Source organism: Heterodontus francisci, chromosome 34 (assembly GCF_036365525.1).
Source record: "Heterodontus francisci isolate sHetFra1 chromosome 34, sHetFra1.hap1, whole genome shotgun sequence".
Lineage (NCBI taxonomy): Eukaryota > Metazoa > Chordata > Chondrichthyes > Heterodontiformes > Heterodontidae > Heterodontus > Heterodontus francisci.
The window spans coordinates 3,546,200-3,573,243 of record NC_090404.1 but is presented as its reverse complement, the minus strand read 5'-3'; the positions used below and the strand labels follow the sequence as shown (position 1 = coordinate 3,573,243).

General features: G+C 43.6%; 2 protein-coding genes across 2 annotated transcripts in view; one reads left to right on the top strand and one right to left on the bottom strand.

Moving 5' to 3' along the window:
- The window catches only part of LOC137348917 (uncharacterized), a 216,509-nt gene that overhangs the window by 91,265 nt on the left and 98,200 nt on the right, over positions 1-27,044 (top strand). The window lies entirely within an intron of this gene.
- On the bottom strand, positions 12,982-22,809 carry LOC137348414 (probable G-protein coupled receptor 139). Its single transcript, XM_068013725.1, has 3 exons — positions 22,740-22,809; positions 17,281-17,737; positions 12,982-13,432 (listed from the first exon to the last, which is right to left on the bottom strand). The coding sequence occupies exons 1-3, from the start codon at positions 22,807-22,809 to the stop codon at positions 12,982-12,984; spliced, it is 978 nt and encodes a 325-aa protein (XP_067869826.1).

Below are 27,044 nucleotides of genomic sequence, written 5' to 3'. Positions count from 1 at the left end.
CTACGATTGATACAGTTCCTGCCACCGTCTCAGTCCCTCCAACAAAACAGACCTCCAAACAACACAGCTCCTTCAAACGATACATACCATCCAACTGATACAGCTCCTCCAACCGCTACAGACCCCATGAAAGGCGCAACCTTTCCAATTGATACAGATCCTCGAACTAATGCAGACCGCTAACCAATAAAGACCACTCAACCAATACAGCCCTTACAACTGAAGCAGACTCTCCAGCTGATACAACATTTCTGACCAGTGCAGATCTTCTTACCGGCATAAACCCTCCAACCGATGCACCCCTGAAAAAACAATACAGGTGTAGAGTGTTCTGTGTATCAATCCAGATGGTCAGAAGGGCAACTGAATACAAAATGCTAATTGAGAAAGTAGCAGAATGTTTGCGACGGTGGGGCACAAACCATTGAAAAGGCAGTGTACAAAGACTATAAAATGGCACCCACATCACTTAACAGAATGGTAGTATTTACAATACAAATTAATGGGTTAACGCGTTCAATACTAATTAAATTATAATCTGAAGATAGTTACATATTATCATGTCAGCAAGATGTGACTAAGACGATGAATGATACAACACATTAAAGCTCAAAATCGTGACAGGAATGAGGTTGAGTCACTCTATGAGCAGGAGATCAACGCTGAGATGCTGTGGTTTTTGTCGAGGTTCATCCCAAGCAGCTCTGTAACACAGGAGTCTGTGCTCTACGGGCTGTTCCCAGGGACGCACACCGAGATAAACATCAACTGCTGGTGGAGGACTATCAATTCGGTGAAAGATGCCCTTTGGTCTGCCCAAAACTTGCTGGTCTTCCAGCGCAAAGAGTTGTCCACGACCGAGTGTTGCAGACTGGCACATTCCAAGGTCCAGGACTACGTGCTGAGGGACGCACTAACGCTTGGGGCAGCCGCAGCAAAGGTTCAATGGGGACAGACCACAGTGTAAGGTGCCCCCCGCCATAGTGAACTGAGGGGCTGGATCCATGGGAAACCCCTCGAACTGTATTGGGAAAATTTCCGTTTGCTGTAAAATGTATATGGCATGAAAAATGAAATGGAAGGGTTGTGAGGCAACTCATGATTGTATTGAAGGAAACTGATCTCTTTTGCACTGTTTGTATTTTTTTGACTTGGTGCTGTTTTGGAACAGTTTTGTCATGTTTTTATTTACAGATTTTTATGAATAAAGTATATTTTGGAAATAAAAAAAAGCTTCCAGTGGAAAGGGTAATGTGGCTTACAGAATCATATAATGGTTACAACACAGAAGGAGGCCATTAGGCCCATTGTGTCCATGCAGTCTCTCCTGCATCAGCAAATCACCTTGTCCCACTCTACCAGAAAATCCCTGTAGCCGTTTGAAATTTTCCCTCCAGCTAATTACCAATTCGCTTTAGAAGGCCTCAATTAAATCTGCTTCCACCACACTTTCAGACAGCGCATTCCAGTGGAAACGGGTCATGCCGCTTATATCTATGGCCTTAGATGATAAGATTTTTTGAAACAATCTAACATTGTTAATTGAGTTTTGTTTTGTACTAAATACAACTATTTAATTGCTTCAATCGTTTTGGAGCTTTCTCCTTGTAAATGTCTAACAAAAGAAACGCCTAAATAATAGTTCTCGGAATTGATGGAAAAAATTGCTGAGAAGACATTCTGTCTTATTCCACCAGATGGCAGCAAACCTCCAGGATTCATCTGTCTGGATCCGCTGATCTCTGCCACTGTTATGCAGGTCACGCAGAGAGGCGCTCAATAACTGCTGAGCTAAGGCTCCTGGAAACAGTTTCATCCGACGGCAGTGCTGTCTCTTGTTTATCAGCAGCTCTAAGGTTTCAAATCTTATTGTGCTCCTAGAACCGACTTGGATTGCATTGAAGGGCACATCCGTCCTCTGAAAAATGGATTTTACAGCCTCTGTCATACACAATGGTCCTTCAGAAAAGAAATACAGAGTTTGGCCACTTCAAAAAGTTCGAACTCCCATTCTGTTAATTCTTTCACAAGCGGGTTTAAGATGATCTAGTGAGAAGTGTGAAATCCATTCGCACCATAAGAAATACATTTTGCCGAGTTTAATTTCACTCTTGGGTCAGTCTCAGTTATTACTGCACTACAATCTATATCTGTTTATTTTACAATAGTCCGTTCTTTCTGAACTAGAAGATGCTTCTTTTTTTAATGGTACTGGGCCCTGTCCCATTAGTTACTGCGCTAGGCCCTGCGTCTTTTCATATTACTCTAGGTTCCGTCTTTGTTATTACTGCACTGGACGCTGCGTCCGTTTATGGTACAATAGCCTCTGTATCCCTTTGTATTTGACTGTACCCTGTCTCATTTCTTACTGCAGTAGAACATGCCTCGGTTTATATTGCACTAGGCCCTGTCTCAGTTATTACTGCACTACACCATGACTCTGTTTTTAGTAAAGCAGGTTCTGTCTCAGTTAATACTGCATTAGACCATATCTCTGTTTATATTACGCTAGGCCCTGCTTCAGTTATTGCTGCTTTAGAATGTGTGTCTGTTTATGTTAGGCTAAGGATTATTTTTGTTACTGCTAGAGTAAGTCATGCCTCTGCTATATAACACTAGACCTTTACTCTTTTATACAACTCTAGGCTCTATCTCAGTTATTACTTCACTAGACCATGCCTCTAATAATGTTCTGGGGTCCTACAATACATTTCCAATACCTGTGCAGAGAGGCAGGGATTTTAAAGGTACAGAGACATTTATCAACCTGACTTCAGGTCAGTGACACTGACCTCCCCTAATACAGTAGAGGCCTGTCACTCAATCTCAGCTCTGTCCAGTCCAGATACCGATACCGATCAATTACTTGTAGACGACTGCATGGGCGTTGTCTGTGTCCAGGGTAATGATGGGGTGACGATAGATTTCGCCATATGCCAGTCTCCTAAATGGTTTGGCTCTGAACCTGTGTGAGGCTGGAATGTCACTCTTTGGTCTTCTCCCTGGGGATCAACATTTGTCCATTGAGTACAGATAGTCCCTGAACTGACCCATCGAGGGAAGCAGCGCTCACCTGCACAACGATATTTATCAGGCCATCCTTTCATTCAATCACTTGTATTGTTCTATTCCATACGTATAATCGTTTTATTTTATCCTACAGTTTGTTTGTTTTCTGTCTGTTACCTATCTTTCTTTTAACCTCTCTTTTAAATCAGTTCCCCAATCCATTCTGCTCCTTTTTCCCCATCACCCCAATTCCCTTTACGGTTCCTACATTTCAACACATTCCCATGCCCCCTTGTGACACCCGTACAATCTGCAGTCTGTATGTGTGTCACCGAGCTTCCATCAGTGCCAGTTTCTTCTCTCTGTGTCCCTGTGAGTCACACTACCTCAGCCAGGCTGTGTTTTCTTAGTCCTCCCATTGTCCATTTGCATTACACAGAACAGTGCCGATCCTGTTCACTTTCTGCGACTTTATATGTATCGATACACAGCTGGATAAAACTCCCTCTCTGTATCAATGTACTCAGTCTCACTTCCATCTCTCTCCCTCTGTTGGTGTCTTTCTGCATCACTGTGCTCAGTCACACCTTTAACACTCTCCCTCTCCCTCTGTATCAATTTTCTCAGTTTCAACGTTGTTAAACACATCACAATGAAAATACCGTTATAGGCAATTGCAACTTTTTAAACTAGTTTGTTCAGCAGCTTTCTGATGGTTATTTCTCTCTTTATTGACACACTGTTTTGAAATAAGTTTAACTAACATTGGGCATAACAAGCCCCGAGGCTTTGCCTTTAAGTTCGAGGTTGGGTGGAAGTACGACAACGGCACTTCCTGTTTGAGCCTTGTACCCACTGTAAAGGTGGCTCGTGAATCTTTGGAACTCTTACTCTAGAAAGCGGTGGAGGTTGAGCAATTGAGTCCATTCACGGCTGAGACAGACACATTTTTAAACTATAGGTAAGTCAAGGGTTATGGAGAAAAGGCAGGAAAATGGAGATGAGGCCAAGATCAGATTAGCCGTGGACTTTGTGAATAGTGGAGCAGGTTTGATGGCCTGTCTGGCCTACTCCTGATACTATTTCTGATGTTAATCATCCAGTGCCTCCACCACCGGCCCACCGTGGCTGCAATGTTTACTATTTCCAGGATACACTGCGACACCTCGCCAAGGCTTCTTTGTCAGCAGCTCCCAATCCCGCGTCCTCTCCTACCTAGAAGAGAAAATGCGGCAGACACATGGGAACATCACCATTTCCAACTGCTCCTCCAGGTCACACGCCATCCCGACATGGAGATGTCATAGAGAGCGATACAGCACTGAAACAGGCCCCTCAGCCCACAGAGTCTGTGCTGACCATCAACCACCCATTTATACTAATCCTACACTAATTCCATATTCCTACCACATCCCAACCTGTCCCTATATTTCCCTACCACCTACCTATACTAGGAGCAATTGCTAATGGCCAATTTACCTATCAACCTGCAATTCTTTGGCATGTGGGAGGAAACCGGAGCACCCGGAGGAAACCCACGCAGACACAGGGAGAACTTGCAAACTCCACACAGGCAGTACCCAGAATTGAACCCGGGTCGCTGGAGCTGTGAGGCTGCGGTGCTAACCAGTGCACCACTGTGCCGCCCATGGAATGTATTGCCATTCCTTCACTTTTGATGGGTCAAAATCCTGGAACTTCCTTCCCAATGACACTGTCGGAATTCCTTGACCACACTGGACTTCAATGGTTCAAGACCCATCAGCACCTTCTCGAGGGGTATTAGCAATGGAAAATAAATACCAGTCTTTCCCACATCCCCATAAACGATTAACAAAATGCTGACATCCGAAGGTCATCTTGGTGATCGTCTCCCCGTCTGCTGGGTTTTCTGTTCCATGGTATCTGCACGTTTTTTCTGTTCTGTCCTTTAGATGCAGAATTGATCACCCACCAACCAAAGGCAGAGATGACCATCCAGGAGAGAAATATCTCGACTATCACCTGTTCCGATACCGAGGTGGCGAGTGCTTGTCTGTGCTGGTACGGGGTTGGGCCCAGAGTATATTCTCATTCGCTGTACCGATGGGTTCAGTGACAGTGACAAATTTGACAAACACGGCTTCACCTCATCTCTGGCCAAAACATGCAGAGCCATCAGCTTAACAGTTTCACAGGTGACAGCTGGGGATTCCAGGAAATACTTCTGTGTCTTAACCCCTCACGCAGTGATGTAGGTAGGTCAAGAGCTTATACTAAAACTGCAGGTGTTCCAGCACAGGAGAGACTGTCAAAGTGAACCCCTGGTATCATAGTATTTCATTGTAAAATATTACTGCGTACGTCAAAGGAGAAGTGGCGCATAGACAGACAGATAGATAGATAGATAGATAGATAGATAGATAGATAGATAGATAGATAGATAGAAAGAAAATTGACAGACCAACATTAGATTAACAGACAAATAGACATATAACAAATAGAGAGACAAACAGACAAGTAGGCAGACCGACAGACACATAGATACATAGATAGACCAACAGCTGGATTAAAAAGCAAACAGAATTATGATAAATATTCAGACTAGCAGATAAATGCTCTTCACACAGACTGATAGCCAGCCACATAGACTGACAAATAAATTGACAGTTACATATGAAGATGCAGCGACCATTGTATAACCAGCTGGTATTGCTTTAGTTGGCAACAAAAAAGAGAAAAGCGTGTAACCATGGAACCCTCTGGTGGTCTCTGGAAACCTTATACAGTCCGGGTAATTGACAAAGTAAAGGAAGTTCCCCTGCGGTCTTCGATTGAGAGGCCTGTTCCTCAACTGTTAAATAGGAGTAAGGGAAATGTGACCGAGATGGAAGGAAAAGGCATTTCACTTTAGTGCTGAATCATTTTCGTTACGGCTTTCTCTTACCTTTATATTTTCACATTTACTCTCGGCTTTTCGTTTTTTTTCCATTTCGCTTTCCTTATTTTCCTTATTTACTATCCTCTATACTATCCTGGGGCGGCACAGTGGCGCAGTGGTTAGCACTGCAGCCTCACAGCTCCAGGTACCCGGGTTCAATTCTGGGTACTGCCTGTGTGGAGTTTGCAAGTTCTCCTTGTGCCTGCGTGGGTTTTCTCCGGGTGCTCCTGTTTCCTCCCACAAGCCAAAAGACTTGCAGGTTGATAGGTAAATTGGCCATTATAAATTGCCCCTAGTATAAGTAGGTGATAGGGACAGGTGGGGATGTGGTAGGAATATGGGATTAGTGTAGGATTAGAATAAATGGGTGGTTGATGGTCGGCACAGACTCTGTGGGCCAAAGGGCCTGTTTCAGTGCTGTATCTCTAAACTAAACTATACAATTTAGTTAAATGTTTTACTTTCTCGCTCTCGTTGTTCATTCGCACTTTCTCTCTGTTCTTCCTGTGTGTTTCCAAATCTCTATATTTCTTGTTTTCATTACCTCTCTCCTCTGTGTACTATTTTTGATCCCATTCACTATAAATATCGATTATTATAACCGTTTCGCTCGCAATATTGATACTCTAAACACAGAAGAGCGGATCTCCCATTCGCTGCAAGTTTCTGTACGGACTCTCCATCTGTTTGTTACACTGTGGCCCTGATTGCACAGAGATAGGTGGCGGTGTCTGTCACTCGGGCGTCTCTCACAGTCAGGGCACTGAGTTTGTTGCCTCCCCGGATTGAAGCAGTGATCCTCCCGTGTTGCTCGGCCCCGCGTGTCGCCATCACCAGATGCTGGAGGGGCTGATTCGGGAGCTGTCTGTACCAGTGCAGGACGCTGAACGGAACGGTAATGCTGCAGTTCATGGAGACGATTCCCGCTTCAGTAACAACCTCCCGCCGAGGCGGCTGCATCACCTCATCTTCACCGGTCACCTCCGTGCCGATCAGAGTGTAAAACAGCAGGGAAACGCTGTAAATCCGGAACATTATCGGATCAGATGAAATGGCGAATGACAGAATTGTACAGGGAGGTCGGGTTACAAACAGGGTTTTATATTCACGAGAATTAACAAGGAGCCAAACTCCCGCTTCAGATCAAAATCAGAAGCTTCTTCTTATCGAAGTAACGAAATAAAACGATTCTTGGGATTAGCCCATCCGCTCACACTCAGTGTTCCTCACTGACACCAGCTCACACAGTGAACTCACACTGCCTTTGAAGTCTCACACTGTCTCTAAGTTCACACTGTCTCTGAGTTCACACTGTCTTTCAACTCTCACTCTCTCTGAGCTTACCCTGGCTCTGAGCTCACGTTGCCTTTGAACTCTGGCTCTGTCTGAGCTCATAATGTCTCTGAGCTCACATTATCTTTCAACTCTCACTCTCTCGGAGCTCAGACTGTCTCTGAGTTCACACTGTCTTTCAAACTTCTCTGAGCTCACTCTGTCTCTGAGCTCATAATGTCTCTGAGCTCATAATGTCTCTGAGCTCACATTATCTTTCAACTCTCACTCTGTCTGAGCTCGCTCTGTCTCTGAACTCACATTCAGTGTTTCTCACTGTTTCTGCGATAACGACTACTAGTGATTATGAGGTGCAGTAATTTCTTCCAATTCCTGCTAAGTGGTAATTTACAAGATAGCTGCAAATGAGAACAACCTTTCCTCCTTCTTGGCATGGCTCTGTTATCCAGAGAGATCCGAACTTTCGCCTTCCATTGAGGCAGGTACGGATTCTAGTGTACCTCCCTCCTCCATTCTAACTGAAACTTTGTTCCACACATTGATCACTCCCTGTGTGACAAAAGGAATTTCCTCATATCAGTCTTAAAACATCCTTTTTGAAGTTTGAACCTATATACGTTCCCAAAGGGATGGAACGTAAACTTTTCATGTTAGTATTTACAGCATGTCAACAGTTTAGATATAAAAACAAGAAATGCCGGAACCACTCAGCAGGTCTGGCAGCATCTGTGAAAAGAGAAGCAGAGTTAACGTTTCGGGTCAGTGACCCTTCTTCGAAACAGTTTAGATAACCTTGACAACTTATTATCAAAAATACAATGAAATATAAAGCATTGTTATCAATTTCGAAGTAATGCCTCTATTTCTGAATTTGTTTCCTTAATAATTTTTCATTAAATTAATGAACAATATGCTCACTCTGAAATCCGGCCTGAACACAATACAATTCAATCATTGCTAATAAGATATAATACCAAATATAAACAAAGTGCTTCAAAAGTCAGCAGCTCTGGCGGTGATATCCGACTCGAAATATCAATTCCGTTTCTCTCTCCACGGATGCTGCCAGACCTGTTGAGTTTTTCCAGCACTTTGTGTTTTTTTTTTCAGACCTCCAGCATGCGCAGCATCCGCAGCTTTTATTAAAATGAAATCATCCTCCCACTGCCCTCTGATGGCGAATATATGGAACTGACAGATACAGCTTCAGAGCACTTTTGCAACCTTCTGGACTCAACATTGAACACAGAAATTTCAGATCGCAACCGTTGCCTTTTGTAACTCCGTGGAATTCACAGGCAATGACCATCTCAGCGAACATCCCCACTTCTGACCTTATGAATGAAGGAAGGTCATTGATGAAGCAGCTGAAGATGCTTGGCCCTCGGACACGACCCTGAGGAACTCCTATAGTTATGCCCTGGAGCTCAGGTGATTGACCTCCAACAACCAAACCATCTTCCTTTGCGCGAGGTATGACTCCAACCAGCGGAGAGTATTCCCCCTGATTCCCATTGACTTCAGTTTTGCAGGGCTCCTTGATGCCATACTCAGTCAAATGCTGCCTTGATGTCAAGGGCAGGCACTCTCATCTCACAGCTTTAGTTCAGCTCTTTTGTGCATGTTTAAACCAAGGCTGTAATGACGTCAGGAGCTGAGTGGCCCTGGCAGAACCCAAACTGAACATCACTAAGCAGGTATTGCTAAGCAAGTGCCATTTGATGGCACTGTCGATGACACCTTCCAACACTTTACTGATGATTGAGAGTAAACTGATGGGACGGTAATTGGCTGTGTTGGACTTGCCCTGTTTTTGTGTCCAGGACATACCTGGGCCGTTTTCCACATTGCAGGGTTGATGCCAATGATGAAGCTGTACTGGAACAGCTTGGCTAGGGGTGCAGCAATTTCTGGAGCACCTGTCTTCAGTACTATTGCCGGAATATTATCAGGGCCTATAGCCTTGCAGTATCCAGTGTCTTCAGTCGTTTCTTGATATTACGTGGAGTGAGTCGAATTGGCTAAATTCTGCCATCTGTGATGTTGGGGACTTCAGGAGGAGGCCGAGATGGATCATCAACTCAGCACTTCTGGCTGAAGATTGTTGCAAATGCTTCAGCCTTGTCTTTCGCACTGATGTGCTGGGCTCCCCCATCATTGAGGATGGGGATATTTGTGGAGCCACCTCCTCCAGTTAGTTGTTTAATTGTCCACACCATTCACGGCTGGATGTGGCAGGACTGCCGTTCATTTATCTGATCCGTTGGTTATGGGATCGCTTAGCTCTGTCTACTGCATGCTGCTTACACAATTTTGCACGTAGGTAGTCCTGTGTAGTAGCTTCACCAGGTTGACACTTCATTTTGAAGTATGCCTGGTGCTGCTCCTGGCATGCCCTCCTGCACACTTCATTGAACAGAGGTTGGTCTCTTGGCTTGATGGTAATGGTAGAGTGGGGGATATGCCGGACCATGAGGTTACAGATTGTGGTTGAGTACAATTCTGCTGCTGCTGATGGCCCACAGCGCCTCAAGGATGTCCAGTTTTGCATTGCTAGATCTGTTCGAAATACATCCCATTTAGCACGGTGGTAATGCACAGAAAACGATGGAGAGTATCCTCAATGTGAAGGCTGGACTTCGGCTCCAGAAGGACTAGGCGGAATCATTCACTACTCCCAGGTATCTGACAGCGTGCTTTATTACATGTTCTCGGACACACAACGTTACCAGACTACGAGAAACCCATACAACAAGCTCTCCCTGCCTTTTCAATGTGACAGCCTGACTCTACACAACGTGTAATCGCTTGGAACCTCTCCAGATATGGCACTATTTTGGGGTAACCTATACTCGTAAGAATATTGGCAGATCTGCATAAAAGCTCAATATAGAGTTTCAGGAGCATATAGTGGAATTTGGAACAGTAAGAGGAGGGCAGATTTTCTGAAGGTGAAGTTTGTTCTTGACATCTATACATTGAATATAGTAACAGAGAAAATGTGAGCAGTAGTATACCTCTCGGCCCCTCGAGCCTGCTCCTCCATTCAACTAGATCCTGGTTCATCTTTTACCTCAACGCCATTTTCCCGCACTATGACCATATCCCTTGATATCATTAATATCTAGCAATCTATCGATCTCTGTCATGAGTATGCTCAATGACTGATCCTCCACAGCCCTCTGGGGTTGAGATTGCCAAAGATTCACCACCCTCTGCGTGAAGAAATTCCTCCTCATCTCAGTCCTGAATGGACTACCTCTTATTCTGAGACAGTATCCCCTGGTTCTAGATCCATCAGCCAGGGGAAACATCCTTCTTGCATCTACCTTGTCGAATGCTGTAAGAATTATGTATGCTTCAATGAGATGACCTCTGATTCTTCTAAACTCCAGGGAATATAGGCGCAGTCTCCTCAGAGGACAATCCTGGAATCCCATGGATCTATCAGGTGGAACTCCATTGCGCTCCCTCTATGGAAAGTATGTCCACCCTTTGATAAGGTGATTAAAACTGTACACAATACTCGAGGTGCGGTCTCACCAAGGCTCTATACAATTGCAGAAAGACTTATTTACTCCAGTACTCAAATCCTCTTGCAATAAAGGCCAACATATCATTTGTTTTCCTAATTGCTTGTTGTATCTGCATGTCAGCTTTCAGTAACTTATGAACAACGACACACATATCCCTTTGGACATGGACACGTCCCAATCTTTCATCATTTATGAAATACTCTGCATTTATGTTTTTTTTCTAACGAAGTGGACAACTTCACATTTTTCCACATTATGTTCCTTCTGCCATAATCTTGCCCACTCACTTAGCCAGTTTAAATCCTCTTGAAGCCTCTTTGCATCCTCCTCACAAATCACGTTGCCACTTAGTTTTGTGTCATCAGCAAATTTGAAAATATTGCATTTGGTCCCCACATCCGAATCATTGTTGTAGATTGTGAATAGCTGGCGCACAAGCACTGATCCTTGTGGCACCCAATTAGTCACAGCCTGCCAACCAGAGAATGACCTGCTTATTCCTATTCACTGTTTTTTTTTGTTAACCAATTCTCAATCCATGCTCCATTTTTGCTCACTAAACTCCTGTGTGGGACCTTATTGAAAGTCTTAGGAAACTCCAAATACACCACATCCACTGGGCCCCCCTTATCTATTCCGCTGGTTACTTCCGCACATAACTCTAACTCTAACATTGGTGTGTTAATTGTTTTTACAAAAGGGTTAGCACGCTCATTTCAAATAGTTCAATCATCCAGGTAAACATAAAGCACCAAAGAATATATTTCATTTTTCGAGCTCCTTTGCGAGCTTTACTGACCTGAATATCGAGCAAATCGTTTTACACTACCCTTTGGTATCCCGAGGTTTAACACAGAGGAAGCGGGGAAATAGCTGCCTTGTGCCAAAGAGAGAGAGCGGACAAATATTGAATAAAAGAGGGCTATATGCGCAGCAGTTTCAAAAAATGAGAGGTTATCTCAATGAAACGGAAAACAATTCTTAACAGGCTTGACAGGGTAGACACTGAAAGGATGTTTCCCGACTACAGAGTGTAGAACTAACGATCATCGTTTCAGGACATTTAGAACTGAGATGAGGAGAAATGTCTGCACACCGAGAGTTGTGAATCTTGGGAATTCGGTATTTCAGAGGGCTGAAATATTCAGTCATTGAGTGCAGTAAAGAGTGAAAGTGATAGATTTTGGGCACTATGGGAACCAAGGGTCTGAGGCCTGGCGACATAGTGGCTTTGATATAGATGTTCAGTCATGATTTTATTAAATGGCGGAGCAGGGCGAGTACCTGAATGGCCTATCCATGCTCCCAATTATTTTGTCAAGAGTCGTTTTGTAGTGCAGAACTTGAGTATTGCTGAAAATAGAGACTTTTTGTCGAAGCTTTTCGTCTTGCATTCATCAGGACACATCGACAGAATACCAATGTAAGGGAAATGACACATTTATACCGTTTAAGAAGGGAGTGCGGATTGTTTGGCAAGTGGACCAGGATTGGTAGAGGCAGTGGCATGGAGAATGCACCCATTTATGGTGACTGACAGCTAACTGCCAAGCTTTGTTTGAAATTTAAACCAAGCACTTGACTCTGATTGGTCAAGGCATTGCCCTGAAGGATGAACCGTCACAAATGAGTGTCACTTACTTTGGTTAGCTGTAACAGGCACAATGTGTGTATATGTTCTTCCTATCTGAAAAGAACAGGGCCCTGTGTATTAATCTATGTAGCTTCCAGTACGCGCAACTGTGCCACACTGCGAACCCGACTGACAATATTAAATAGGTTTTCATCGTAATTCTGCACACACTGTAATTGCAAATGTTATCACATCGCAGAATCACGTCTAATGTTGGACGCTGTGCTTTGAGTTTCGCAAGCACCGGCTGTTTCCGTACTGCCTGCACCTTGGCCATTGCGAGCAGCGGAAGGGACATGTTGTTTGATACGGTCCGGCATTCTTTTGTTCTTAACAGGAAACCTGTCAAGGGGGCTGGGGTAGACTTGAAGAACTGCTAGCACAAGCCTAACGATAACTAACTGGCTTGACATTTCATTTGATTTTCATCTCCTGTCAGGTACGTGCAGCCGGATGCAAAACTGGCAGCAAGTTTTGTTCATTTTAAACGGCTGCCAAAAGCCAATTTCATCCCGGCATGTCAGGATGAAGAAAAGAAAGACAAGAAGTTATAATGCGTGTAGTAATTGAAACCAAAATGTAATGCTTTCCTAGTTTACGAATTTAACAATTCGATTCCCAAGATATTTTGCCGCATTCATCAACTCCTCTCTGAATTTTCTCTGGGTCACTGCATAAATACACGTGTTGGTGCAACAGCTCAAGAGCTGAAGCATGTTTCCACTCTCTTGGAGAATGAACTTTGAGTCATTGAAATTGGAACCTCCGAAATAAGATTCTTTTGTGATTTTTACATACAGGAAATTTACAACATACGTCATCCACAACAGGACGAAGCTCCCCGAGATGGCGAAGAGTAAAACAATGGACTTTCTCCTATTCTCCAACTCTGGGTCACTCTGAGCAACTCCATTGCTGAGAGCCCGGAGTCTCCTGCGACCTCTACTGGCCGCTAGGATGTGTCTGACGGTCAGAGCATTGAGCAACAGAATCAGGAGGAATGGGAGACCTGGATTTAAAACACGTGCAAACCAATCATAGAACATAGAACATAGAACATAGAACATACAGCACAGAACAGGCCCTTCGGCCCACAATGTTGTGCCGATCCTTTGTCCTCTGTCAAGGACAATTTAATCTATACCCCATCATTCTCCTTTATCCATATACCTATCCAAAAGCCTTTTGAAAGTCCCTAAAGTTTCTGACTCAACAACTTCCCCGGGCAAGGCATTCCATGCCTCGACCACTCTCTGGGTAAAGAACCTTCCCCTGACATCCCCCTTATATCTCCCACCCTTCACCTTAAATTTATGACCCCTTGTAATGCTTTGCTCCACCCGGGGAAAAAGTTTCTGACTGTCTACCCTATCTATTCCCCTGATCATCTTATAAACCTCTATCATGTCACCCCTCATCCTTCTCCTTTCTAATGAGAAGAGGCCTAGAATGTTCAGCCTTTCCTCGTAAGACTTATTCTCCATTCCAGGCAACATCCTGGTAAATCTCCTCTGCACCCTCTCCAAGGCTTCCACATCCTTCCTAAAATGAGGCGACCAGAACTGCACACAGTACTCCAAATGAGGCCTTACCAAGGTCCTGTACAGCTGCATCATCACCTCACGGCTCTTAAATTCAATCCCTCTGCTAATGAACGCTAACACCCCATATGCCTTCTTCACAGCCCTATCCACTTGAGTTGCAACTTTCAATGATCTATGCACATAGACCCCAAGGTCTCTCTGCTCCTCCACATGCCCAAGAACCCTACCGTTAACCCAGTATTTTGCATTCATGTTTGTCCTTCCAAAATGGACGACCTCACACTTTTCAGGGTTAAACTCCATCTGCCACTTTTCAGCCCAGCACTGCAACCTATCCAAGTCCCTTTGCAGACGACAATAGCCCTCCTCGGTATCCACAACTCCACCAACCTTTGTATCATCTGCAAATTTACTGACCCACCCTTCGACTTCCTCATCCAAGTCGTTAATAAAAATCACAAACAGGAGAGGACCCAGAACTGATCCCTGCGGCACGCCACTGGTAACTGGGCTCCAGGCTGAGTATTTACCATCTAAGACCACTCTCTGCCTTCTATCAGTTAGCCAATTCTTAATCCAACTGGCCACATTCCCCACTATCCCATGCCTCCTGACTTTCTCCATAAGTCTACCATGGGGGACCTTATCAAATGCCTTACTAAAATCCATGTACACCACATCCACTGGTTTACCCTCATCCACTTGCTTGGTCACCTGCTCAAAGAATTCAATCAGGCTTGTGAGGCAAGACCTACCCCTCACAAAACCGTGCTGACTGTCCCGAATCAAGCAGTGTCTTTCCAGATGCTCAGAAATCCTATCCCTCAGCACCTTTTCCATCAACTTGCCTACCACCGAAGTAAGACTAACTGGCCTGTAATTCCCAGGGTTGTTCCTATTCCCTTTCTTGAACAGGGGCACAACATTTGCCACCCTCCAATCACCTGGTACCACCCCCGTCAGCAGAGAAGATGAAAAGATCATTGCCAGCGGCTCTGCAATTTCATCCCTTGCTTCCCATAACATCCTTGGATATACCCCGTCAGGCCCGGGAGACTTGTCTATCTTCAAGTTATTCAAAAACCCCAACACATCTTCCCTCCTAACGAGCACTTCCTCGAGCTTACCAGTCTGTTTCACACCGTCCTCTTCAGTAATACACCCCTTCTCATTCGTAAATACCGAAGAGAAGTACTCATTCAAAACCTCACTTATCTCTTCCGGCTCAACACACAGTCTCCCGCTATTGTCCTTGACCGGACCTATGGTCCCCCTAGTCATCCTCATATTTCTGACATACGCATAAAAGGCCTTGGGGTTTTCTTTTATCCTACCCGCCAAGCATTTTTCATGCCCTCTCTTAGCTCTCCTAATCCCTTTCTTCAGATCCTTCCTGGCCATCTTGTATCCCTCCAGAGCTATGCCTGTGCCCTTTTTCCTCAACTTTATATACGCATCCTTCTTCTTCCTAACAAGACTCTCAACCTCTCTTGTCAACCACGGTTCCCTCACATGACCATCCCTTCCCTGTCTGACAGGGACATGCTTATCAATGGCCCCTACTATCTGCTCCTTGAAAAAGTTCCACATTTCGACCGTGCCCTTCCCTGCCAGCATATGCTCCCAACTTATGCTCCTCAGTTCCTGCCTGACAGCATCATATCTACCCTTCCCCCAATTGTAAACCTTGCCCTGTTGCACATACCTATCCCTCTCCATTACCACAGTGAATGCTACAGAATTGTGATCACTATCTCCAAAGTGCTCGCCCACCAACAGCTCTATCACTTGCCCTGGTTCATTACCTAGTACCAAATCCAATATTGCCTCCCCTCTGGTCGGGCAGTCTACATACTGAGTCAGAAAAGCTTCCTGGACATACTGCACAAACACTACCCCATCCAAACTATTCGATCTAAAGAGTTGCCAATCAATATTTGGGAAGTTGAAATCCCCCATAATTACTACCCTGTGACTTCTGCTCCTTTCCAAAATCTGTTTCCCAATCTGCTCTTCCACCTCCCTGCTGCTATTGGGGGGCCTATAGAAAACTCCCATCAAGGTGACTGCTCCTTTCCTGTTCCTGACCTCAACCCACAGTGCCTCAGTCGGCAGATCCTCCTCGAAAATTCTTTCAGCAGTTGTTACACTATTTCTAACTAACAATGCCACCCCCCCACCTCTTTTACCACCATTCCTAATCTTATGAAAACATCTATAACCAGGTACCTCCAAAAACCATTCCTCCCCCTCACCTATCCACGTTTCAGTGATGGCCACAACATCGTAGTCCCAAGTGCCCATCCACGCCTTCAATTCACTCACCTTATTCCTGATGCTTCTTGCGTTGAAGTATACGCACTTTAACCCTTCTCCGTGCCCATCTGTCCTCTGCGACAGTGCTACCTTCCCCAATACCTCACTACACTCTTTGTCTTTCTGAGTGGACCCACTGGTCCCTGGATTACAAGTCCGGTTCCCATCCCCCTCCCAAACTAGTTTAAACCCTCCCGAACAGTACTAGCAAACCTCCCTCCCAGGATATTGGTGCCCCTCTGGTTCAGATGCAGCCCGTCCTGTTTGAACAGGTCCCATCTTCCCCAGAATGCAGTCCAATTATCCAAGAACTGGAAGCCCTCCCTCCTACACCATTCCTGCAGCCACATGTTCAGCTGTGCTCTCTCCCTATTCCTAGCCTCACTATCACGTGGCGCCGGCAACAAACCAGAGATAACAACTCTGTCCGTCCGAGCTTTCAGCTTCCAGCCTAACTCCCTAAACTCACTTCTAACATCTGTGCCACCCTTCCTTCCTACGTCGTTGGTGCCAATGTGCACCACGACCTCTGGCTGCTCCCCCTCCCCTTTAAGGATCCTGAAGACGCGATCACAAACATCACGGACCCTGGCACCAGGGAGGCAACAAACCATCCGTGCGTCTCGCCTGCGCCCACAGAACCGCCTGTCCGTACTCCTCACCATCGAGTCCCCGATGACTAGTGCTCTCCCATTCTCCCTCCTTCCCTTCTGAGCCACAGTGCAGGACCCCGTGCCAGAGGCCCGGTCACTGCAGCCTGCCCCCGATAGGCCGTCCCCCCCAACAGTATCTAAAACTGTATACTTGTTGTTGAGGGGAACGACCACAGGAGATCCCTGCACTGACCTCTTCCCACCTCTAACTGTTACCCAGCTGCCTTTGATTTGTGGAGTAACGACCTCCGTGTAGCTTCTATCTATCAACCCCTCAGCTTCCCGAATGATCCTCAGTTCATCCAGCTCCAGCTCCAATTCCCTAACACGGTCTGATAGGAGCTGGAGACGGATGCACTTCCAGCAGGTGAAGTCGGCTGTCCATGCGAGTGAATTATAGAAGCTGGATTTTACATTACAAAACCACGGCACATTTTTAATTAGGTAGAGTGGTTCGTACATAAAATACCAGGGAACGCTTTTTAAACAGCTCAAAAAACCGACCGTTCCTACAACCACTGACGCCGTTTTCTCGGTGCAATAGGTTGTTTTCAGCTTCTGGCAGCAAATGGCTATAAATCGGTCGAAGGTGAAAGCGACGGTTAACCAGACAGAGCTCTCCGTGGCTGCGTAGATTATCACGGTACTGAGAGTACAGGACGGAGTCAGGGACATAAAACTAACTGGAAAATAAATGCCTGTAATCCGATTGAATATCACTGCAGTGATAACGACCAGGAGATCCGTCACCGCCATGGACACCAGATACAGAGTGATACATCCGGAGAGACCGCACCTTCTTCGGGACAGGATCACAATCGCCACTAAGTTAACTGAGAAGAAGAAAAAAAATAAAATTGGGAAGTTATTAAACAAATTCGCAGCAGACACGTCAGTGTGACAGGATTCTGTGACATCTTTGACATTTCATTATTTATGGAAGGAAACCAAAACAATTATTAGTGGGTTTCCAGTATTTTCCGTGTCCCAACAACCACAATTCCAACAACTAGTATTAACACAGCCCCTTTAACGTAATTAAGTACCGCAAGGGTCTCATAGGAGTGCTATAATTTGAGACTGAGCCACATAAGGAGATATTGGGGCAGATCACCAAACAGTTGGTCAGAGAGATCGGTTTTTAAGGAGCGTAGTAAAGGAGGAGACAGGGAAAGAGAAGTAGTAAGGTTTAGGAAGGAAATTCTAGGGTTTAGGGCCCAAGCAAATGAAGGTCTCGACATTACTTGTGATATTAAGCTGCCAACTTTTTATGTTGTATCATAAATCAGGAAATTGCTTAACAATAGAGTAGTCAGCATTAATATATTTGTGATACGAAAATGTATACTGTGATAGATGCTAATACAGCGGTTTAGGTTGACTCATTGGGATTCCACAGGGTAATGTTGAGTAGGCAGGAGCTGTCCGACTAATGCAATTTAAGAAGCATCAAATGGTTTGTGTAAGAAATATCGCTAACCTGTTTCCTCTTGTTGAGGTGTGATGTTTATAACCATGCAACATTGTCTGATCTTCCACATAAACAGAAATCACATCCCAGTGAGAATGGAGTGCATGTGATGCCACATTGCCATTTGCCACTGTAGTAGCACATGACCACATAATGAACACATGACAAATATCTCAGTATGCCACCTCACATCTTCCACCTAGATAGATAAATCAGTAATTCCTTGGTACTCCGTGTTGAGAACATCCTAGTTTGATTCATTGTTCTCATACTCCGATGTGTGCGCTAATAGTCATCGAGTCATGAAATCAGCTACGGCTGCGAAGGAGGCAATTCGAGCCATCGCGTCCATGCTGGCTCTCCACAGAGCCATCCAGTCAGTTCCATACCCAGCTCGGTCTCCACAGCCCTGCACGTTTATTTCTTACAAGCACCCGTCCGATTTATTTTGAAGTTGACTGTCTCTGCTTCCACTACCCTTATGGTAGCGAGTTACAGATCATTACCACCCGCTGTGTAAAGAAGTTCTTCCTCATATTCTCCCTGGTACTTTTGTCCAAAACCTTCAATCTGTGTCCCGAGTCCTTCTACCATTAGTTAATGGGAACAGTTTTCCCTTGTATAACTTATCTAAACCTGTCATAATCTCGTGCATCTCTATTGAATCTCTCTTCTGTCTCCTTTGCTCTAAGGGTAACAACCCCAGCTTTTGCAATCTAACCCTATAAATAAAATCCCCCATCCCTGGAACTATTATGGTAAATCTCCTTTGCAGCCTCCCAAGGACCTTCACATCCTTCCTAAAGTGTGGTAACCTGAACAGGTAGCAATACTCCAGTTGGGGCCTAACCAGAGCTTTATGAAGTTTCAGCATAACACCCCTGCTTTTGTACTTAATGTCTATATTTATGAAGCCTAAAAATACCACATGCTTTGCCAATCATTCTCTCAATATATCCTGTCACCTTCAAAGATCGATGCACATGCACCCCCATGTCCCTCTGTCCCTGCTCACGCTTTAGAACTGTGCCATTAAGTATAGATTGCCTCTTCCGATTCCTTCTGCCAAAAGGCATCACCTCACACTTGTCGTTATTAAATTCCATCTGCCACTTGTCTGCCCATTCTGCTCGCCTATCTATTTCTTGTTTCAGTCGGTTCAGATCATCCTCACTGTTTTCAAAACCTCCAAATCCGGATCTTGGAAAACTTTGAAGCTCTGTATTCCAAGAACCGAGTCATTTATGTACAGCAAAAAAGCAGTGTTCCCAGCACTGACCCTCGGGGAACCATCCTCCAGTCGGAAAAAAAACAGCCATTTAATATGACTCACTGTTTTCTGTCTTTAAGCCATTTTTATCCTGCTGTACACTGAGCTTCCTATCCCATGAGCTTAAACTTTGTTAAGCAGCCTTTTATATGACACCTTATCAAATGCTTTCTTAAAATCCATGTAGACAATAAACACTGCATTGTCTTCATCAACCTTGACTATTATTTCATCAAACATGCAGGTGTATGACATATTTGTAAGTTGCACTGTTAATAATAAAACCAACAAGTTGGTATATCGCTGGCGTCCAAGCCTATATACTTTGGATTAATGTAATAAACATGGGGTAAATTTTCACTGAGACCACCCAACATTAACAGGCCTCAAAAAGGTAACAATGACTTTATGGTCCTGTTCAAATCAATGAAGGGCCGCGCATACAATTCGAGGCCTGGAGCACGCCTTGCTTCAGTCGATAGACAGCCTTTAGCATTCAAATCTGGATTAAAGGAACTTAATATTCTTGGTGCTAGCCCTGCATGTTGCCCCTCATCACGCAAAAGCCAAATTCAATCCCTCTCGAGAGTCCAGACCAAATATTGACGCTGAAATTGGTCTTTGAGGTAGCACACAATGGGTAAAGTAACAAATCAGACATAACTTAAACTTTATAATTTGCTGTGGAATCTCTATAACTCTGCACTGTAGCGAAAGACCAATTTTATCCCTGACATTTAGTCTTAACTTTGCGGCCCATTCTGACGTTTGGCGGACGAAAGTTTAGAGCTTGCTGACTGGTTGCTTGTGACTGCAATGAAGAGACATCACGTTTTGAAGCTTCAGTCTCATTTAGCCAGTCTGGAGATGTCCACGGCATCAAAAAGATGTGCCAGTGTGTATCCTGATTTTATATCTCCCCAATGTCGTGTCCCTATGTTCCATGTGAATTTCCCATTCATCACACTTCCCGTGTCACAGTTTGCTCAAGATTTTCCGTCACACTGAATAAGTTACAAATATGTAATTTGGATGCCAATTTCTTGCTGCTTATTGGTTTATCTGTAAACTTCGTCCATCACTAAAACGTTATCACTACTCATTTACAGCTACATATCATATTGACATGACACAAACATCAAAGTTGATCATTGTTTATATAAACATGCATGGCCGCTAATGTTTTCACCTGGATGCTTTAAAAACATCTTTACAAAACCATGTTTTGTTCAAGTGGGCAAGTCCAAGTGGCAAACGTTTATATAATGGCCGTTTCAAGTTATCTTCCAGCTTCCCGAATGTACACATACTCCTAATCCTCCCACATTCCTGATGTTTTCCACTTCAAGTCCTTTTTAATTATTCATTCACGGTGTGTGGGCTCAGCTGGGCAAGTCAGCATATATTGTTTATCCCTAATTGTCCTTGACAGGGTGGCGTTCAGCCACCTTCTTAACTGGTTGGCTTGCTAGGTCATTTCAGATGGCGGTGAAGAGTCAACCACGTTGCTGAGCGTCTGGAGTCACATATAGACTAGACCAGGTGAGGAGGGCAGATTTCCTTCTTTAAAGGATGTGAGTGCACCGAGTAGATTTTTATGACAACCCAGTAGTTGCATGTTCACCATTACTGAGAGTAACATTTTATTCTGGATTCATTAATTAATAAAATTATAATTCCCCAGCTGCTGTTGTGGGATTTGAACTCATGTTTCTGGATCATTAGTCCAGTAAGATAACCACGATGCTTCTGACCCCACAACAAAACATGATTCCCATCTCAGATCCATGTGGAATTCTAATCTCCCTCTACTCAGCCTCAGAGATTTTCCTGTTGAACCCGACTCACCTCGGTTGACCATCGGGGTTTTGTAATATGTTGAACAAACTAACAACATTTCCTCTCTCCCATCCTGCTCCCCGTATTAACCACTGTCTCAGAACAGAGCGCAGCAAAGCCATTCATTAGCAACATGCAGCGGCAACTGAGCAAGGTTCTCTCCAGCAAGTAAGCTGTTCACTTGAATTCATAGAGAAATGATTCACTCAATTAATAATTATTCTATGACATAAACATAATAACTTAGGTTTACTTACTCAGTAAATGTGAAGATTGAACTAGTATCTAGATTTAATAGCCACTTTACAAAAATAACATGCGACACCTGTGATTCTTCTGCTCAGATCTCCACATTAATTTACAAAATTTGTCAGTAATTCGTTTAAACTTCATGTCTATCATGATAAACTCAATCATCGTTTCCGCCAGAAAACAGAGAACAATCCAAATTAAAGGTCAATTTTAGCGCAGAATGGGAAATAATAAAAGCGTATAATGAGAATGAACCTAAAGGGAACAGTAGCATCGTTGTTATGTCACTGGACGAGTCATTCAGTCGGCCTGGATTGATGATCCGGGGACATGAGGGGGAATTTGGTTCTGGGCTGGGGCGAATGGGCCGAATGTTTTACACTCGGTCCGGTTTTCTTCCCTCTGTTATGGGACAGGGATAGAGAACGAGACGGAGTGTAAAACTCACCACCTGTTTGCTTTACTGCTCAAGACCATTTGCGCCCTCAATCGTTTCCATGGGCAAATCTTGACTTTGAGCGTGTGTGAAACAGCTGATAGTGAATCTGCAGAAATCAATGGAAATATAATTCAAGCGAGATTCAAATGGGCTGCCTGCTCGCTATTGCCCAATTTAGATTAACAGGAAAAGTTAAAATCTACCTTTAGATGTTATTGTTGGAAGTATATCCTCCATTTTTCTACCTGCAGAATTATCCCGATGAACTATAGTTTTTTAAAGTGAACAAAACACTTTTTAAAATCAGTCAAAGGGCATTATCAGGCGTGCACAAGGCTGTTGACAAGCAGTTGCTTCACTATGTTGCATGTATCTGAGACTCAATGATTGCTGCTTGTATAAAACAGATATATATTAAAATAATGGAAAGTTAGTATACCCTGACCAAGTGACTTCATAACAAACACCTGGAAATAAATATATCACTTTTCCTAATTGTCAGTGACAGTAGTAAATTCTTCAAAAAGTAATTAATACAATTAATTATTTAGTACAATGACTCACCCGGGACTCCGATAGCAGCAAGAATAGGATAGTAAATGGCATAAACTGCACCAGTTACTCGGCCATGCATTTTCTGTGAGCAGCGATGATCTCTGATGGTGACAGTAGTTCAGAGATTCCCCATGACAGACTGAAACAGCCTCTCATTTATACATGCTGGAAATCCACAGAGAGACAATTCGGATCCACAATTATTTCCAGTTACTCGAACAAACAGATCCCTCTGCTTTGTGCATAGAGGCACTTAGTCGCTGAATAGCCTGCAGGCAAGAAAATTAAAAAGACACAATCTCATCTGGCATCTTCTGACGCTGCTATTTTCCTCTAAAATTTTAAGATGAAGCTACACAAATATTATGATGAATATTTTTGCAAGTAAAATGCAGTCACCCCCTCTGGGAATTGAATGACATTGACATACATGGAACGAAACACCAAGAGTGGCAGAAGCCTAAAGAGACAGAACGCCAGAGGAAAAAATGTCATTGATTTGGCTAATTTCTGTTCGATTTCTGAGCGCTAATTTCGTCAAGGCTTGCAGATGAATGAAAATGAGAAAACCCTGGAGGGATTGAAATCCGGGATTTTAATCCCTGTCACTGATGTTTAGGAAAAGAAGGAGGTTTTAAACAATGAGGCATAACTCACTGCCACCCTGTTCAACAGAAAAAATAAGGTCGCCCTTGGTTATTCATCCATAGCACGATTAAACATGATGTTTCCACATGGGATCGAATCAAGGAACTTTTGCTCAGAAAGCAAATGTGATAACATAGGTGCATTGGAACAGGAATAGGCCATTCAGCCCGTCGAGCCTGCTCCACCATTCAGTTAGATTATGGATGATCATCTACCTCAACACCACTTTTCCAAGCTACCTCCATATCCATGATGTCATTAGTCTCCAGAAATCTATCGATTTCTGTCTTAACTATGCTCAATTATTGAGTTTTCACAGCCCTCTGGGGCACAAAATTACAAAGATTCACCACCCTCTGCGTTGCCTCCTCATCTCAGTCTTAAATAGCCTACTCCTTATTCTGAGATTATGTCCCCTGGTCTATACTCACCAGCCATAGGAAACATCCTACCTACAACCACCCTGTCATGCCCTGTAAAAATTTTGTAAGTTTCCATGATTTTGTAAGTTTCAATGAGATGACCTCTCATTCTTCGAAACGCTATGGAATACAGGCCCAGTTTCCTCAATCTCTCCTCATAAGGCAATCCCACTATTCCAGGGATTAGTCTGGTGAACCTCAATTGCACTCCCTCTATGGCAAGTATATTCTTCCTTAGGTAAGTAGACCAAAACTGTACACAATACTCCAGGTGTGGTCTCACCAAGGCTCTATAGAACTGCAGCAAGACATCTTTACTTCTGTACTCAAAACCACTTGCGATGAAGGCCAACATGCCATTTCCCTTCCTTACTGAGTGTTGTACCTGCATGCTAGTTTTTAGTGACTCATGAACAAGGACACTCAAGTCCCTTTGGATGCCAACACTTCCAAACCTCTTAACATTTAAGGAATACTCCTTCATTCAGTTTTTTTTTACAGAAGTTGATAACTTCACACTGATTCACATTTCACTCCATCTGCCACGTTCTTGCCCATTCGCTTAGCCTGTCCAAGTCCACTTGAAGCCTTCTTGCATCTTCTCACAACTTACATTCCCACCTAGTTTTGTGTCATCGGCAAATTTGGAAATATTACAATTGGTTCCCACATTCAAATCATTTATATCGATTGTGAACAGTTGTGGCCATAGCACTGATCCTTGCGGTACCTAACTAGTAGCAGCCTGCCATCCTGAGAATGACCTGTTCATTCTTATTGGCTGCTTTCTGTCTGTTAACCACTTCTCAATCCATACTAGCATATTACCCCCAATCTCATGCGCTACAATTTTTTTATTTTTTACGCCTTTGGGTCTTATCAATAGCCTTTTGAAAACCTAAATGCACGACATTCACTAGTTTTCTTTTTTCTATGCTACAAGTACCATCCTTAAGAAACTCCAACTGTCTTGTCAAACATGATTTCCCTTTCAGAACTCCATGTTGACTAGGCCCAATTTTACCATTTTTTCTAAGTGTCCAGTTACAACAACGTTTATAATACATTCTAACATTTTCCCTGCTGCTAACGCCAAACTAGCAGGTCTGTGCTTCTCCATTCTCTGTCTGCCTCTCTCTTCTTAACTAGTTTGGCTTCATTTGCTACTTTTCAATCCGGAGGAACCGTTCCAGAATCTATAGAATCATCAATAGTCTTTTGAAAAATAACGACCAATGCCTCCACTGTCTGTATAGCCACCTCCTTCAACTGTTTGTTTGAAATTCTACTTCTTTACTAATGATAATTTATTTCAGTTCCTCAATTTTCACACGTCCCTTTGTTACCTAGTATTTCTGGGAGATTTTCAGTCCTGTGTTCCATGAGGACAGACACAAAGTGACTGTTCAGAATCTCCGCCATTTCCCTGTTCTCCAATAGAAATTCTCCTCTCATCACCTGTAATCTTTTTCATTTCACATACCTAAAGAAGCTTTTAGAGTCCGCCTTAATGTTTCTCGCTGACTTGCATTCATATTCTCTTTTGCCTTTCTTTATCAGTTTGTTGGTCATCCTTTGCCGGGTTCTAATTGCTGCCAATACTCAGTTTTACCACTTTTGTAGCATTCATATAAGCCATTTCCTTTGCTTGAATACAATATTTATCTTCTTTTGTTAGCGATGGGTGGATCGCATTTCCCATTGGGTGTTTGTGACTCAGAGGGATTTATATCTATTGTACACCATGTAGTACTTCTTTAAATACGAGCTATTGCCTGTCTACTGTCAAACCGTTTAGTGCAGTTTCCCAATCCACCATAGCTAACTTGCCCCTCACAGCTTCATTGTTTCCCTTGTTCAGATTTAAGACCCCAGTTGCAGAATAAACTATATCACATTCAAACTTAATGTGAAATTCTATCATATTATGGTTACAATTTCACAAAGGCTCTTTTACAACAAGGTTTTTAAATCCCATTGCTCATGACATAAATGCTAAATCTAAAATAGCCCGATCCCTAGTTTGTTCTTCAATGTAGTGCGCCAGAAACCCATATCATACACACTCCAGGAATTCATCCTCCACTGTATTCATGCTGATCAGGTGTGCCCATTCTATATGTAATTTGAAGTTCGCCCATTATGTCTTAATACTCACATTACATGCATCTCTAATTTCCTGATTTATATCGTGTCCAACATTACGGCTACTGTTTGATGGTCTATATAAAAAAAAACTCCCCCCAATGTTTGATGCCTCTTGCTGTTTCTGAAATCCACCCAAAATTACTAACGTCTTGACCCTTCGATCTAAAAGCCACTCTCACTAACGTACAGATCTTGTCTCTTATGAATGGTACTGCCCCATCTACTTTCCCTTCTTGCCTATTCTTCCCAAATGTCGAATATCCTTGGATATTCAGGCAACAATGGTAACGCCGCAGTCACGTCTCTGTAATGGCCATTAGAACATACCCATTTACCTCAATTTATGCCTTCAAATCATCAACCTTGTTGCGAATGCTACTTGCATTCATACAGAGTGCCTTTAATTATGCCTTTTTAGCATTAAACTGCTTTCTGATTCTATTTGATGCTTGCCTTTGCTTCGGCTGTCTTCTAATTTCGCTTACGACGTTTCTATTACCAATTACCAGTTTTGCTTCCCTCCAATCTGAGTTCCTCGAAGGTTCCCATTTCCGTTAAACACTCCCCAGCAACAGTAGCAAAGTTCCTCACGACGATATTAGTTCCGATCCTGTTAAGGTGTGACTCATCCATCTTGTACATGTCTCACCTGCCCCAGAACCGGTCCCAATGACTCATAAATTTGACGTCCTCTCTTCTACACCAGTTCAATAGCTCAATCCTCCTATTCCTATATTCATTAGCACATGAAACGGGGACTAATCCTGAGATAAAATAACATTAATTAATTAATTAATCCATCTTGAGATTACTTCTATTGATGTCTTGCATTTTAATCCCCTTCCTAGTTCCATAAAAACTGCTTTCAGGATCTCATCTCCCTTCCTACCTATGTCGTTGGCACCACCGTGGACCGCTACCTCTGGCTGTTCACCCTCCACCAGAAGAATGTCCTGTAGCCGCTCTGTGCAATCCTTGACCATGTCACGAGGGAGGCAACATGCCATCTGGTGTCACGTATACGGCTTCAGAAACGCCTGTCTCTTCTCCTAACCAACAAATCCCATTTCACTGCTGCTCTTGCACTCTTCTTCCT

What these genes read in the sequence shown, in the direction of transcription:
- LOC137348414 (XM_068013725.1), bottom strand. Translation starts at nt 22,809, where the DNA reads ATGCATGGCCGAGTAACTGGTGCAGTTTATGCCATTTACTATCCTATT. An exon ending in TGCTGCTATCGGAGTCCCGG is followed by an intron (nt 17,738 to 22,739) that starts GTGAGTCATTGT and finishes TCTTCTTCTCAG; the next exon opens with TTAACTTAGTGGCGATTGTG. An exon ending in AATTCACTCGCATGGACAGC is followed by an intron (nt 13,433 to 17,280) that starts CGACTTCACCTG and finishes ATGTTCTATGTT; the next exon opens with CTATGATTGGTTTGCACGTG.